General features: G+C 44.3%; 1 protein-coding gene across 1 annotated transcript in view; it reads right to left on the reverse strand.

Moving 5' to 3' along the window:
- KCNH3 (potassium voltage-gated channel subfamily H member 3) overlaps nucleotides 1-1,949 on the reverse strand; it is a 73,750-nt gene extending 71,801 nt beyond the window's left edge. The window contains exon 1 of the mRNA XM_030196802.1: nucleotides 1,874-1,949. Coding sequence (XP_030052662.1) covers nucleotides 1,874-1,949 — 76 coding nt within the window. The remainder of the gene's footprint in view (nucleotides 1-1,873) is intronic.
- Nucleotides 1,950-16,772: the final 14,823 nt, after the last annotated feature.

Here is a 16,772-nt window from a genome sequence, read left to right on the forward strand (position 1 = left end):
CACCTTACAGTGTGCTCTGTGGTTAACCTGTTTTGGAAAGTTCACAAAATGTGAAAAACCTGTGTTTGGGACCTGTTTTCTTTGCCTATTTTTATAAACAAAAGAGTCAATAAAATGAGTTTTGAAAAGAGCCAAATGCAGGCAGTACTCCTTGACGTTCAGTCCCAACTCCTCCTCCTCACACCTCTAATTACTCTATGTCGGGTTCTGTAAGAGCTGACTCAAATGATGCCCTGTAATTTCAGGCTTTCAAATTATGAAGTGGCGCTCCTATATTTTTAGCAGTCACATCTTCACCTACAGTACAGAAAAATGTTTATCTTGTTATGTAAAATCAAGGCTGTTTTTAAACCCCCAACTTAGGTGTCTTATTCTTTAAACCACCCAAGTACACCAAAAAAACACCTCTCACACGACCTTACCTAACATCTTCCATCTAAATCCTCTTTCACCTCTGCTTATGATCGACTGTTTTTAAAGCATGCAACGACGTTATCATATCCATACCCTGTAAGCCACATTCAGCCTGCAAAAAGGTGGGAAAATGTGGGGTACAAATACAATAAATAAATAAATAAAAATCTATCTATCTATCTATCTATCTATCTATCTATCTATCTATCTATCTATCTATCTATGTCTAGTTTCATCAAGATTTGTCATCAAGATAAACGTATTGTAGGTGAAGATATAATTATCTCCTAAAAATAAATAGAGGCATTTATCATACATATCAAAACAGCAAATCCACACAACAATGATTAAAATAAAACAGTATATGCACAAACCGAAAAAGAAAAACAATGGGATATAGAAAATACAGTACATTAAAATATTACATCTACACTTGACCAGGTGGACTCTTGTCTTCTAAAGCTTATTCTTAAATAAATCTATTATGTGATTAGGTGCTGTGCCCGCTTGAGTCATGTTTGCAGCCACTACAGACTAACAGGGTTATTCCCCTGGAAGTATCTGTCCTGCCCAACTTCACACATTCAACCTGTTCAACCAGATGCATAGACAAATCACGAGGCACATGTTTTTTGAAGGTAAGTTGAGTGGTTACGAATATATGTGGTGCATTTTATATTTATAAACAATTATGAATGCATAGAGAGAATGGACAACGTATGAGAAGCGGCAGATATTGTTTATTGATAAATGGCTTTGTGCCGATGAGTTTACACTGAACCAAATCTTGTACACAGTCATATAGGTACGTCTATGTTGCAATAAATGCACGTACACAACGTACATGTCATATACAGGACAGGTGTGTTCAGCTGACACCCACCCACCTTCGTGGCAGACAGCCTGAACATACTGTACGCATAACTCTCACTTCTTTCCTTATTAACAGGGACAGAACATTTTCCCCCCCGTAGAGTCATTTTAAATGAATGGCAAACGCCATAAACCTGGCAGTGCCATCGCCTGAAATCCCTTAAGGACACTGAAGCTTCTGCTCTTCTTTCCTACATCTGAGCTTTTTCCTTCGTCTTTCTCTTCCCTACCCGTCTACAGAGGCACCTGTAGAAAGAAAAACCTCATTGAGTCTCCTTGGGGCACTTCTGTCACTGGAATATCCTTGCAATCTCGTCGTCACCCATTATTCCCTCCAAGGTAGTACAAAAAGGCCCGGGCTAACAGCCTCAGTTCCCTCAATACAGCTCCTTTCAACTCGGCCTTGCCACCTAGACTGAACCTGAGCAGGTGAGCAGCTGCTCTATTCATCATTCTGTACTTAAAACCACACTGCGCTTCCAAGATATTGCATCATTTCCAACTCCTTAAGGGACGTTTAAAGCCCGTAAACACACAGCAAACGCTACAACTCCAGGGCTTGAGACCCTGGAAAGTCTTTACTTACGTGTCCCATCAAATCGAGTTGCTATTGTGTCCAGGAAAGTGTTCTGAGGCGCAAGCAGACCTCTCATAGCAGGCATTTTAAGGACTTCTCGCAAGGAACTCCATCCTCTAGGGAATATGGGAGACGGTAGATACTCGATCCTTTAAATAGGTTCTATTGCTAAACAGTCACAACGATATGGTAAATTCCAGCCCCAGGGAAAGATAAAGTTATTTATTTATTAAAATATTCTTCCTCTTTCAGGATTCCAGCATGTTGCTTCTACCCTTGTTTTTGATAAGTTAGTAAACAGCCCCTTTGCTCCCGCTGAGTTGTTGGGGAGTTGAAAGGCTGTCCTTGCTGTGCCATCATTGGGGAGACTGTCTCTCGCTCCCTCCCTCTCCCCTCCCAGATCTGGGGTATTCCAGGAATTCCTCGTGACTGATGTCTGACAGGTTTTCCTCGGGAAGATTCTGCAGAATCCTCTTGGTGCCCTCTGACCAGGGAGCAGCAATACCGTCTAGTACCTTTTGCTCTTCATTTCTGCCCCCATTATCTTTGCACACCTGGAACCCCTCCCTGTACCTGGCACCTCCGGGGATCAGGCTGGGGCATGTCTGCAAAGAGATGCATCAAAGCCGGGTTTGAGGCGTGAGCAGCTCAACTCAATGGGGGCCCTCCAGCTCTAAGATCGTCCGAGCGTTTCTCCTCCTGGCCGAGTTCCTTTGCTTCCTTGCAGATTTCTCCTTCCCAGCCTTGTCGCCAGAGCCAGAAGTGCAAGTTTCTTGCCTGGGCTCCTTGTCTTCTGCGGCTGGCTCACTCGCCTTCCCTTCCCTTCTTTCTCTCCACTGCAGCCTCTGCTTGCAGTTACCATAGACACAAAAGACACACCCTGCATCTTCCTTAAAGGGCCCCGAACCCACTGAGAAGCGACTTTTCCCTGGAAGTAAATGCTGCTGTTAGCTTTCTTGATGAATGCAATCAATAGAAATAGAATAAAATAAAACAGAGAAAAGAAAATAAGATGCTACCTTTTTTTATTGGACTAACTTAATACATTTTTTTGATTAGCTTTGGAAGGTAGCCCTTCTTGGTGAGATCAGAAATAAGCAAATGTTGATAGATGACATAAGTGAAACATCAAAGCATTTCAGTGATAGTCTGACAGGATGAGGGTGGGTTAGGTGAGAGACAGGGAGGGCGGGTGGATGAAGGAAAGGGAGATATGCATGGTGATAAGAGGGTGACAAAGTACTAGAATTTTATGGTTTATAATGGGCTAGAAAACCCAGATCTTTTGTTAAGTCCTGTCTGGTGGGTGTCAAAATATTTAAACATTCTAACTTCAAAGGTCTTACGTTCCTGGATTGTTTTCAAGTTACCTTTTAGTAGTAGAATGAACGTTTTTGTCGGCAAGAAGAATCAAATGATCAGGTCATGTCAGTGAAAGGAAATAGGTGTATTGATGCTCGTCTGCGTTATCTTGGTGTGTGATGTGTATTCATGCCGTGCATCCCGTTGCCTCTGTGCCTGAGCTTGGGGCAGTCTTCCCTGAACTGTTTTATGGTCTGCTTCAATTTACTGTTCAGTCTTCTTGTGTTTTGCCAATGTTTGGATCTCTAATTAGGAATAGGATTCTCCCATTGAAAGGATAAGACACAGATCGTTTTCCAGACTCGCTTGTTGCTTGGATCTCATAAGACCGCGCACTAATATTTTGGGAGACACTCTATATAGCGATGAGAGAAGTTTGAGGTTCAGAAAGGTTTTCTACATTACTTGTACAGGATGCCAGTGAAAGCTAGAGCACTGTCCTTTTCTTTTCTTTCTGGGATCGATACAGCAGTAGGACATTCTGACACGAAAAAGGAAGTTGGGTTAGCAACTTGTAAAACCGTAGTAGTCAACTTTTCAAAATGAATGGGGAGTGCTAATCCCAATGGAAACGATTCCTCATCGTCAAGGAGTTTGCCCAATATTGGGGATGCTGAAGCACTTACAGAGCTGCTATGTGTAAAAACAGTTTTGCAAACAGCCATTTTTTGGTTGAAAAACCAGTGAAATATTGAGGAAAATATTCGTGATGACGATGTGAAAAAATACAGTAGTTATTTCGGATATTTTGAATGACAGTTATGCAATAGAGTTGTTCGGGATTGGAGGCTGAGAGGCTAGATATAACTTCGTATTCTGATTTATTCATTTTTAAAAAAAAACGGGGTGCAAGATCCAGTAAAAGATATGCTTAAAGCTTACAGAAGGGGCAGATGTAGGAAGCTAGGAGGATAGGAAGGCCTGCTTAATGAGAGCTCAGTGCAGTTAGCTGGAAAGGGGTTTAAAGTGAAGGAATTACGGTGTGTGCTGTAGATGCCTGGGCACAACATATTAAAATGTATAGTAAGGGGAAAATGTATTTTCAATCATTGGCTCTCAGATGCTCCCCCACCTTTTGGTACTGGAAAAATAAACTACACCAGCTTATGTTGTGGGAGTCGGGGGGGGGGGGGGGGGGGAGAGGGGAGGGTGCCCACCTCTCTCCCACACCAGGAAAGAAACTCTTGTCAGTTTGTGGTCTCTACTTAATTGCAATTTACTATACCCCTTACTGACGGGCAGAGCAGAGCGATTTACTTACTACCAATTAAGAAAAGGAAAGGAACTTCATCAATAATAGGAAGCATAAAACTATCACACAAAAGAAAAGTAAAACCAGGGACGGGAGAGGGTTGGCGGTGGTGGGAAGGGGGGGGGGGGGTCGAAGGGGTCGGTGGTGGAGGGGCCTGGGCCAAATCTGGGGGGCCCCCATGGCCCCACCTAGCTAAACCCCTGATTCACTCTGCAGCTCCTCAGTACCTGTCCACTCTCATCTCTCCCTACATTCCTCCCCGGGAACTCTGTTCACTGAGTAAATCTCTCTTATCTACACCCTTCTCCTCCACCACTAACTCCAGACTCCGTTCCTTTTATCTTGCTGCACCATATGCCTGGAATAGACTTCCTGAGCCAGTACGTCAAGCTCCATCTCTGGCTGTCTTCAAATCTAAGCTAAAAGCTGCTTTTAACTCCTAACCCTTATTCACTTTGCTCAGAACCCTTATTTTATCATCCTCACTTTAATATTCCCTTATGCTTGTTTGTCCTGTTTGTCTGTCCTAATGAGATTGTAAGTTCTGTCCAGCAGGGACTGTCTCTTCATGTTCAAGTGTACAGCACTGCGTATGTCTAGTAGCACTATAGAAATGATAAGTGAGGTGAGGGAAGAGAAAAAAGGGTAAGGGAGGGAAGAGAAGGTAAAGGACTGGTATTGGTAGGGGGGAGGGATTGCAGCAATGATCTCATAGGGCAGGTAGTTATGTGCTTACGTTTCTTGCAGAACATGATAGCTATTTTGATGGGTTCCCTTGGGGAGGGTGTGGGGGGGGGGGGGGGGGTTAGAGCAGAGTTTGGATGGCCTGCATAAAACATACAATATACATTAGGGTATACAGTCATAGCCCCAGAAGCAATGTTTATTTTTTGTCTGGTTTTGCTGTATTGACTGTTACTCTGTTGGGGAGGGGAGAGGGAGGGGGAACTTGGGGACTGTTTGTTTTAATTTTTGCAATTTTCAATATAAAAAAGATTTTAAATAAAATGTATGGCAACGAGCCTATTAGTTATTCCAGGACAAGGCAGAGAAGTACACAAGAAATTTTAATGGGAGAAAATTTTGAGGCAGCGTAGAAGGGTTTGTTGCCCCAGTATCTAGTCACTCCCTAACCCTATTGGACCCAACACAATGCCCCTCAGCCCCAGACATATGAAACAACCTGATAGTCTAGTGACCCCCCCCCCCCCCCGATGAACCCATCCCTGACTTAAAGGAAATCCTTCATAGTCTAATGGCTCATCTTCTTCCCCCTGACTTCAACTCTCTCCCCCTGCCCTGACAAAAAAATCCCTGGAAGTCTAGTGATCCCCTCTCTCCTCTTGACCCAACCTCCTGCCCTGAACATAAAAAGAAATTCCCTGGTAGTCAAGTGTGCCACCTTTCCCTCTCTGAAGCCCCCTGAACCCTCACCACCTACCTCAAAGAGTAGAGTGATGCCTACTTGTTCCTCCCATTCATAATGGTGGTGCCTAACTCCTAGCGGTGTGTTCTGATGCCCTGCTAGGGGTCATTCTAAGGCAATAAGCATCTCCTTACCCTGGCAATTAAAATTCAAAGCGAAGAAATGGAAAGCGATGCACTTAGGGAGTAGAAACCCACGGGAGACGTATGTGTTAGGCGGTGAGAGTCTGATATGTACGGATGGGGAGAGGGATCTTGGGGTGATAGTATCTGAGGATCTGAAGGCAACGAAACAGTGTGACAAGGCAGTGGCTGTAGCTAGAAGGTTGCTAGGCTGTATAGAGAGAGGTGTAACCAGCAGAAGGAAAGAGGTTTTAATGCCCCTGTATAAGTCGTTGGTGAGGTCCCACCGGGAATATTGTGTTCAGTTTTGGAAGCCGTATCTTGCTAAGGATGTCCAAAGAATTGAAGCGGTGCAAAGAAATGCTACAAGAATGGTATGGGATTTGCATTACAAGATGTATGATGACAGACTTGCTGACCTGAACATGTATACTCTGGAGGAAAGGAGAAACGGGTGATATGATACAGACGTTCAAATATTTGAAAGGTACTAATCCGCAAAAAAACCTTTTCCATAGATGGGAAGGTGGTAGAACTAGAGGACATGAAATGAGATTGAAGGGGGGCAGACTCAAGAAAAATGTCAGGAAGTATTTTTTCACAGAGAGAGTGGTGGATACGTCGAATGCCCTCCCGCGGGAGGTGGTGGAGACAAAAACAGTAGCGGAATTAAAAAATGCATGGGATAAACATAAAGGAATCCTGTTCAGAAGGAATGGATCCTCAGAAGCTTAGCAGAGATTGGGTGGCAGAGCCGGTGGTAGGAGGCGGGGCTAGTGGTTGGGAGGCGGGGCTAGTGCTGGGCAGACTTCTACGGTCTGTGACCTGAAAAAGGCAGATGCAAATCAAGGTAAAGTATACACAAAAAGTAGCACATATGAGTTTATCTTGTTGGGCAGACTGGATGGACCTTGTAGGTCTTTCTCTGCCGTCATCTACTATGTTACTAATGTGTAGGGATGTTCTGATAAGGGTCAGGTGCTGCCATTTTGAATGATGGCAGCATTGGAGGTAGGAGTTCATAGGCATCACTCCTGCCTTTCAACTTTTCGGGATAGATGATGACGACCCAAGGGGCTTCAAGGAAGGAGGGGTACACTACCAGGGATTTCTTTTAACATCAGGGCAGGGGTTTGGGGGAGGAAAGGAAGGGAGCTACTTTAATATTGGGGCAGGGGGAATTAAGTCAGGATTGTCAATTTGATGGGAGGGAGGGGCAATTAGACTAGGGGGGTAGGATCAGGGGGAGGGAAGAAGGCCACTAGACTACCATTGATTTTTTTTAAATGTCAGAAGCAGGGGCGGGGGGGGGGGGGGGCTGCAAGTTATTGTGTGGTGTTTGGAGAGAGATGCAGACCTGGTGGATTTTTTTTAAGTTCCCCCTCCTGTCAGTATGTGAGCCAATCACCCTAATACACATGAGCTGCAGATTACTGTTGTGGTAGGCATTGTTTTCTTTGACAGCGCATACTTGTTAATGTGACAGTAATTTGCATGCTCATTGATTATTGCATTGCATAGTATATTTTTTCAGTAGTTTTGCAGTAGAGGCTGCCCACTCAGCCATGGGCAAGTGGGTCTGCCCTGTAGCGTTCTGCCTTGCTCTCAGAATCTTCCAAAACCTTTGCTAAATCGCATCCTGCTACTGCTTGTTAGGTTCTGAAATCACCTACTGTCTGGAAATGTATTGTTATGAAATTGCCATTGTCGCAGTCTTTTGTACCTGTAATTTTAACATTGCAACTATAGGACAACCTACTGAAATCTCCCAGATGCAAACTTTAGGCTGTAAATCCTTGGATGGAGATGCCTACAGAGCATGCGATTTATCTTACACCCACTGACAATGATCTGTAAATAATTATTATTATTCTACATTGACTGTTAGTGGGTTTTTTTGTTTGGTTTTTTTTTTGTGATTATGTCTTGCTGTTACAGTGTTTTTCCATGCTTTGCCTTACATGGGGCACAGAATAGCCCCTGGCTTAGTTAGCTAGAACTGGGGGTCTGACTTTGAGTTCTAGGGGAAAATGTAATTTTGCTGCTTGACTGGGGCTGATTATATCAAAGCAACTGGCAGGGAGAGAGAAAGAGCAGTGGGACAAAGGCCCTCCTGCTCTGTCCGTCCCTCTGAAGTTTCACTATTTGTTTCCTTTTTGTCTTGCAGTTAATCTATGGCATCCATTTCCATTTGGGTTTGTAAAGATTTCAAAAGCAAATTGCAGCCATCTGTATGAAAATGAGCTCCCGCAGCAGATGTCACTTGGGCTTTGAAATGGAGGATTTTAATTATTTAAGCCTATTCATGCCAAAAAGTAGAGTTATACAGACGATTTTCCCTTTGATTACCTGCTCAGGAAAAAAAGTCTGTGTGTGTGTGTGTGTTTGGGTCTTGTACTGCAGACTCTTGTTGCTGTGTATGTCATGAAAGGCAATATTAGCTGTACAATTCCAGGAGAATTTTATGTCCGTTTCTCAAGAGTTTAGATTAAATTGTGAGCATTCATTAAGCTGGAATGGAGGAAGCCATTTTTTTTTTAAATTCCTAATGATCTCATGAACGACTTTTATTCTGTCCCTAGGGAGGCTGTTCCTTCTGTGTCTAGGGAAAGCCCAGTTATCAGGTGGCTTCTGCAGTAGACAACAAAATGGAACCCTCCAAGTCAGATGAAAAACTGGAAAAAGACTGGTGGAAAGCCAACTGTTATATCTGGGGCTTAATTTGTAGACAAAACGGAAGTGGAACTGGGGGGTGGGTCCAGGACCGGAAGTGAACTTACTCCTACTCAAATTTCGTTTGTGGATAAAAAAGAAGCCGGTATGAACATATACATGGAAAATTCATATATTTAATTTAAAAAAGGTTATTAAAGGATATCAAACGACAGAACAGCAGCAGCAATCTAGGGAAAGAAGAGCAGTTGTTCATCCAAACAAGTTGAAGAATTGTTCATGCAGGAATTGAGACATCTGCTTTAAGCTCCATTGATTTGGTTTGGAAACCCGTGTGAATCCCCTGACAAAGGTTTGTCCAAAACTTGGCCAGGTTGGGTCCTGTTTTCCATTAAAATCTTGTTTGGATAAACTCTTGATATTCAGAGCACAAAATCATTCAGAACCGAAAAATTAATTTCCATCCCCACTATGTTATAGGGGCGTGCAACCCAAACCTGTTCATTTTGTTTACTTCCCCATATCATTTACAGGGATTTTCATTTGCTTTTGTTTCTTTTTGTAAATAATGTGTGCTTCTTGTGAGGAGAGTACTCTATTTTCCAGTAGTGTGCTCATGTGTGTGCATTATTTTATAATAGTGCACAGTATTTCCAAAGTGTGTACTTTTTCCCAAGAATGCAGACTTTCTGTCATAGGACCCCCCCAAAGCGTTTATTTCCTGTCATTTCAGAATAATAACGAATGCACATCCCTACTATGTTATTAAATTGTATTTTTAATTTCTTCCATTTGCCTGGTCCCACCCAAGGTGCAGTAACTGAAGTCTTGTCTATCAAAGTTCCTCATAGCCTATAAATAAGCCCCCTGAAATTCAGTCTGTGGTGCTCAGCATTGTTTTAAATACTGGCCACCCTGGCTTTTTTATACTTGGTATTCTGTACTAGGCCATACTAGTCATTGACGAATAACTGGATATAATGTAGCTTCCAGCATTTATCTACTAAGATGCAGCAAAAAATGGGCTGTGCTAGTGTAGGTGCATGTTTTGAGCACACACAGATCTATTTTTCAGAGCGCCTGTAAAAAAGGCCTTTTTAGAAATTTTTGCCGAAAATGACATGTGGCAAAATCGAACGGCGCGTGTCCATTTTGGGTCTGAGACTGTTTTTAATTACTAGTCTTTTTACCACCTCCCCAAATTAGTACTCACCAGCCATCCACAATTTGGGAGGATAAAAGAAACCAAGGCCACGTGCATATGAGAAAGTATAGTTTTATTTATTTACCAAGTACAAATACAATTAATAGTTTCTCATGAGAGATCAGTACAGTTACCTAAAGAGATATTCACTGTCTGCATCTCTGAAATACCGTTCTGAAACTGCTGCTTGTATCGTTTGTTTCAGACAATGATTTACATGGCTTTTTCTCTGCAAATCATCCTTCTCACAGATTATTATCTGGTTCCAAACATCTGCTTTCCTAAACCTGTTTAGACCTTTTTGTTTACACTAGTTTCTTTCCCGAGGCCTGCCTTGCCCGTAAGGTTATCATAATAGACCATAAATTCCAGAGATCATAAATTCCAGAGTCCTGCAGGCTCGTCAATCTATGATAGATTCCAGAGTCATACAGACTTATCAATCTTTGGTCTTTTAACCCATTCCATAGTGCATGACTGTGCTCATAATTCTACAAGACCTTACCACCAGCCATTGACTTAGCAGTAAGGTCTCACGCGTTAACCATGCAGTAATCATCTATGTGCGTAGAATAACGATTACTGCCTGGTTTCTGCCACGCGCTAGAAAATAAAAATTGTTTTCTGGCACGTATAGCAGACATGCATCAAAAATGAAATTACCAGAAGGGCCACGCAGTAGCTGGGTGGAAACTCAGAATTGACATGCGTTGGGAGCGTGTAGGTGCCCACGCGGCTTTAGTAAAAGGCCCCCTCAGAGCGGTACCCAAATAAAATTAGCCCTTTTCATTTTACCCAGTTAGCGGACTGATTTTTACTGCTAATCTAGCTCTGCCCAGACTTCTGCCTTCGGACCACTCCAGAACCCCCTAGCTATTGGTGAGGCAAGCTAACTAGATTTATAGTGGTATGATCTGGGAAGGTCTGCTGAAAGGTCAGGTTTGAACCGGTAAGTGGGAGCTGTTCCAACCCGAATTCCTGATCAGTGTTGACCCCAACATTTTCAGACAAACAACCTTCATAAAATCCCCATGTGTTGACTTGCTCCTCTGGATGTGAGGAAGGTCAGTGTATTATTCTGTTTCCGGTTTGCTTCTCAACATGTATTTGAAGGCATTGGTTGAAAAAGATACTTAAACTGTTGACTGAACATGTTGTGCACTGAAGTGAAGGTGCTCAGGTCCTGTTCTCTCCAGCACTGTGGAGTCCGTTAACCAAACTGTCTTCTGGTTTTGCAAAGTCAAGGGGGGGGGGTCCTTTTATTAAGCTGCGGTAAAAAGGGCCCTGTGCTAGCAGTGGGGCCATTTTTGCCTTGCACTGCAGCCCGTTTTACTGCAGTGGAGAATGCTCCTGCCGTATAGCCATGTGGGGGGGAAGGGGGAGAGCACTTACCGCCACTCATTGCAGTGGTGGTAAGGGCTCCCGCGTTAACCCAGCCGTAACTAGTTAGCATGCAATGCTGCCCGATTAGCACTGGGTTAGCGCTGTGCTAAAATATACAGGGAAATTTTCCCTAGTGCGGGAAATGGTGCACGCTGGACTAGAACTACCATCAGCGGCCATGTTGGGCTGGGAGTAGCTCTGGTAAGCCCGAGTTGGGCTTACCGCTGCTTTGTAAAAGGGGCCCGAGGTGCTTTAATGCCAAACCTCTGTGGTATTTAGGGGGAGGGAATTCCTGGCACTACTAGCATGGAGCAGCAGTCCAGGGCCGCTGAGAGACGGAGCCGGGCCCGGAGCAGGGCCACCACTGCCAGGCACCCCACTCAGGATGCGGCTGCCAGGCCCTCCCACCCATACTTGGGACGCAGCCGCTGGGCCCAACCTGGGACGCAGCCGCTGGGCCCAACCCGGAACACAGCCGCCACTGCTACCCCTCACTCACTCTCGGGCTGCCACCAGATTCCCCCCCCCCCCCCCGGAAGTTGGGAAGGAGCAGATGCACTGATGAACTGATGTGGGGGGGGCCCCATCCCTTATGTCAGTGCATCTGCTCCTTCCCCAGCCTCCAAGGGGTGCCTGGCGCCGTGGTCTGTCTCTCACCTCCTCCAGTGTGCCAGGACCAGTTTCCAATAGGAGCAGGAGAGAGAAAGACCCCGGGCCCCAGTGCTTGGCCCCCTTTGGAGGCCGGGCCTGGGGAATTTTGCCCCCTTCCCCCCCTCTCGGCAGCCCTGCAGCAGTCACCATTGTGCATGAACAGTAGGGTTGCTAACAGAACAGTTTATAATTTCCTGGTATTAGATGTTGCTGTGCCACCATTTCTGGAAAAAAAAAGGACACAGCAGTGAACATATTAAAATTTTAAAAACAAATTTTTAGAAAATAACTCCATTAATCAAATAGGAAAGAAAAAACATATACATAACACAAAGCAATCAGAGCCTCAAAGATCAAAAATAGGCACATTCATTCCCAGAAATCTGTCAGCAAATCACACAACAGACTCCCCCAAAGCCTATTGAAACAAAAATATCTTCAATAATGATCTGAAACAAGTAAAAGATAATTCTATCCTAATAAAACATGGAAGGTTATTCCATTGAAAAGGGGCAGCGAAGGGAAAAGCAGGACAGCATGTGGATTCAAGCGTCATGTAAACAGGACTGAGAAGAATCAATCTATGATCATCTACTGATCATAGACATTGTACTAGTCAATAAGGAATGGTTGAAGCCATAGGAGCCAACTTTTCAAAATTATTGGGGGTGCTAAGCCATAAGTACATAAGTACATAAGTAGTGCCATACTGGGAAAGACCAAAGGTCCATCTAGCCCAGCATCCTGTCACCGACAGTGGCCAATCCAGGTCAAGGGCACCTGGCACGCTCCCCAAACGTAAAAACATTCCAGACAAGTTATACCTAAAAATGCGGAATTTTTCCAAGTCCATTTAATAGCGGTCTATGGACTTGTCCTTTAGGAATCTATCTAACCCCTTTTTAAACTCCGTCAAGCTAACCGCCCGTACCACGTTCTCCGGCAACGAATTCCAGAGTCTAATTACACGTTGGGTGAAGAAAAATTTTCTCCGATTCGTTTTAAATTTACCACACTGTAGCTTCAACTCATGCCCTCTAGTCCTAGTATTTTTGGATAGCGTGAACAGTCGCTTCACATCCACCCGATCCATTCCACTCATTATTTTATACACTTCTATCATATCTCCCCTCAGCCGTCTCTTCTCCAAGCTGAAAAGCCCTAGCCTTCTCAGCCTCTCTTCATAGGAAAGTCGTCCCATCCCCACTATCATTTTCGTCGCCCTTCGCTGTACCTTTTCCAATTCTACTATATCTTTTTTGAGATACGGAGACCAGTACTGAACACAATACTCCAGGTGCGGTCGCACCATGGAGCGATACAACGGCATTATAACATCCGCACACCTGGACTCCATACCCTTCCTAATAACACCCAACATTCTATTCGCTTTCCTAGCCGCAGCAGCACACTGAGCAGAAGGTTTCAGCGTATCATCGACGACGACACCCAGATCCCTTTCTTGATCCGTAACTCCTAACGCGGAACCTTGCAAGACGTAGCTATAATTCGGGTTCCTCTTACCCACATGCATCACTTTGCACTTGTCAACATTGAACTTCATCTGCCACTTGCACGCCCATTCTCCCAGTCTCGCAAGGTCCTCCTGTAATCGTTCACATTCCTCCTGCGACTTGACGACCCTGAATAATTTTGTGTCATCGGCGAATTTAATTACCTCACTAGTTATTCCCATCTCTAGGTCATTTATAAATACATTAAAAAGCAACGGACCCAGCACAGACCCCTGCGGGACCCCACTAACTACCCTCCTCCACTGAGAATACTGGCCACGCAATCCTACTCTCTGCTTCCTATCTTTCAACCAGTTCTTAATCCATAATAATACCCTACCTCCGATTCCATGACTCAGCAATTTCTTCAGGAGTCTTTCGTGCGGCACTTTGTCAAACGCCTTCTGAAAATCCAGATATACAATATCAACCGGCTCCCCATTGTCCACATGTTTGCTTACCCCCTCAAAAAAATGCATTAGATTGGTGAGGCAAGACTTCCCTTCACTAAATCCGTGCTGACTTTGTCTCATCAGTCCATGTTTTTGTATATGCTCTGCAATTTTATTCTTAATAATAGCCTCCACCATCTTGCCCGGCACCGACGTCAGACTCACCGGTCTATAATTTCCCGGATCTCCTCTGGAACCCTTCTTAAAAATCGGAGTAACATTGGCTACCCTCCAGTCTTCCGGTACTACACTCGATTTTAGGGACAGATTGCATATTTCTAACAGTAGCTCCGCAAGTTCATTTTTTAGTTCTATTAATACTCTGGGATGAATACCATCAGGTCCCGGTGATTTACTACTCTTCAGCTTGCTGAACTGACCCATTACATCCTCCAAGGTTACAGAGAATTTGTTTAGTTTCTCCGACTCCCCCGCTTCAAATATTCTTTCCGGCACCGGTGTCCCCCCCAAATCCTCCTCGGTGAAGACCGAAGCAAAGAATTCATTTAATTTCTCCGCTACGGTTTTGTCCTCCTTGATCGCCCCTTTAACACCATTTTCGTCCATCGGCCCAACCGACTCTTTGGCCGGTTTCCTGCTTTTAATGTATCTAAAAAAATTTTTACTATGTATTTTTGCTTCCAACGCTAATTTCTTCTCAAAGTCCTTTTTTGCCCTCCTTATCTCCGCTTTGCATTTGGCTTGGCATTCCTTATGATCTATCCTGTTACTTTCAGTTGGTTCTCTTCTCCACAATGGAAATAACCCCTCCCTGGACACATACAAGGAATTTTCTCAATATTGGGGGTGCTCAAGCACCCACAGCACCCACAGAGTCGGCTCCAATGGTTGAAGCAGACAAAGAGGACGGAACTTCCATTCAGAAAGCTCGAAGAGTAAGAGTAAGCAATTTATACGTGATCCTAAAAGCAGTATAGAATGTTTTGTACTTTTTTGGGATCTTGCCAGGTATTTGGGACCTGGATTGGCCACTATTGGAAACAGGATGCTGGGCTTGATAGACCTTTGGTCTTTCCCAATATGGCAATACTTACGAATGGGTAACCAGTGTTTCATGGTCATTTTTTTTTTAGCTTTTACATAAAAGGCACATGGCTGTATTCTGAAGACTCTGTAACCTCTTCAAATTATTTTGAATAGTATTCATATCCTATATAATAAAATGCACCTCCAACATTCTGAAGCTGACTGCATGGCTAAAGCATTCCTGCTCTCTGTATCCATCTCCTGAATTGACATCACGTACTTCCGGGTTTGTCACAAGCAGAAGTGACAAACCACACGAGGTTTCTCGGCTTCAGAATGTTGGAGGTGCATTCTATTAAATAGGATTGGTCAGTTCCTTGAAGCACAGCCAGAGCTCAGTGTCCTGCACAGTAACGCTCAGACACCAGAGAGAGGGAGGGAGGGGGGGGGGCCTGACACCAGAGAGAGGGAGGGAAGGGGGGCCTGACACCAGAGAGGGGGGGGGGTATCTCTGTCACACACACACACTCTCTCTCTCACACACTCTCTCTCTCACAGTCAATGTCTTTCTTTCTCTCTCTCACTCTCACACACTGTCTCTCACACACTCTATCAGGCTCATTTTCAAAGCACTTAGCCTCCCAAAGTTCCATAGAAACCTATGGAACTTAGCCTCCCAAAGTGCTTTGAAAATATGCCTCTATGTCTCACACTGTATCACATTCACTCTCTATGTGTCACACAGTCACTCACACACTCTCTTGGTCTCATACACTCAGTCTCACAGAGAGTCTGTGTCTCACACACTCTCTCTCTCTCTCACACTGTCTCACATACACACTTGCACACACTCTCATTCTCACACACACACTCTCTCTCACAGACACACTCGCACCCAGACTCTCTCTCTCTCTCTCACACACACACTCGCACATTCACTCTCTCTCTCTCACACACAGTCACTCTCACATACACTCACTCAAACATACAGACTCCGAGGAAAACCTTGCTAGCGCCCGTTTCATTTGCGTCAGAAACGGGCCTTTTTTACTAGTAATTGATAATACAATAGTCTGTCCGTGAAACAAGCAGTTAATTACATATTGCACGGATATCTGCCACATTAGCAGTTAATACTCTTTAACAATATCTAAGTGAAATGCAAGGTGCATTTCCCGGCCTTTCCCCATCCATTACCTGATATTTCATGTGAGGTGTTTAATGTGCCAGTTAGCCTGTGCGGTTTTCACAGCACCTTATTTTGAAGACCCACATTAAGCATTTCATGCTCATTAAAAGCATCATTAAACACCTAATAGAATGGTTTCAGTTGCTGAAACTAACTGTTTAGTTTTGAAATTATTCAGTCGTATATGGGACTGATAGTACATCCATGGCTATCAATGGCTTAGACTTAGGTAAGTGTATTTTTATATATTTGCTTTTGATTATGTTTTTGTATATTCAGTTTGGAATATTTGGCATAAATTATTGACCACTGTCAGGGGCGGACTGAGGGTGGTCTGGGACCCCCAGGCATTCAGGGTGGTCTGGCCCCCCCTCCTACCCAACCGCTGCCTGACACACCCCTGCCACCGCAGCCGATGCCCCCACTGCCCTGAGGGGTCCTGGTAGTCTGGTGGCCTCTGTGGGGGGAGGGGCATTTTCTTTCCTGTCTGCTGCATATTTAAAGAAACAGTTTGTTTACCAACCAAGACTCCTTCAAAGATTTATAAGAGCTCACTACCGGAGCAGGTACCAGACATTGCACCAAAAAGATTTGGACTAACTATCTTTGGAAGAGAGAGAAAGAGCCTCAGGGAGCTGCCTTCCAGATGCCGTAGAGGGCTTGCAACACATCTGCATATCCTCCCAGCCTTCT

This window comes from Microcaecilia unicolor, chromosome 3 (assembly GCF_901765095.1).
Source record: "Microcaecilia unicolor chromosome 3, aMicUni1.1, whole genome shotgun sequence".
Lineage (NCBI taxonomy): Eukaryota > Metazoa > Chordata > Amphibia > Gymnophiona > Siphonopidae > Microcaecilia > Microcaecilia unicolor.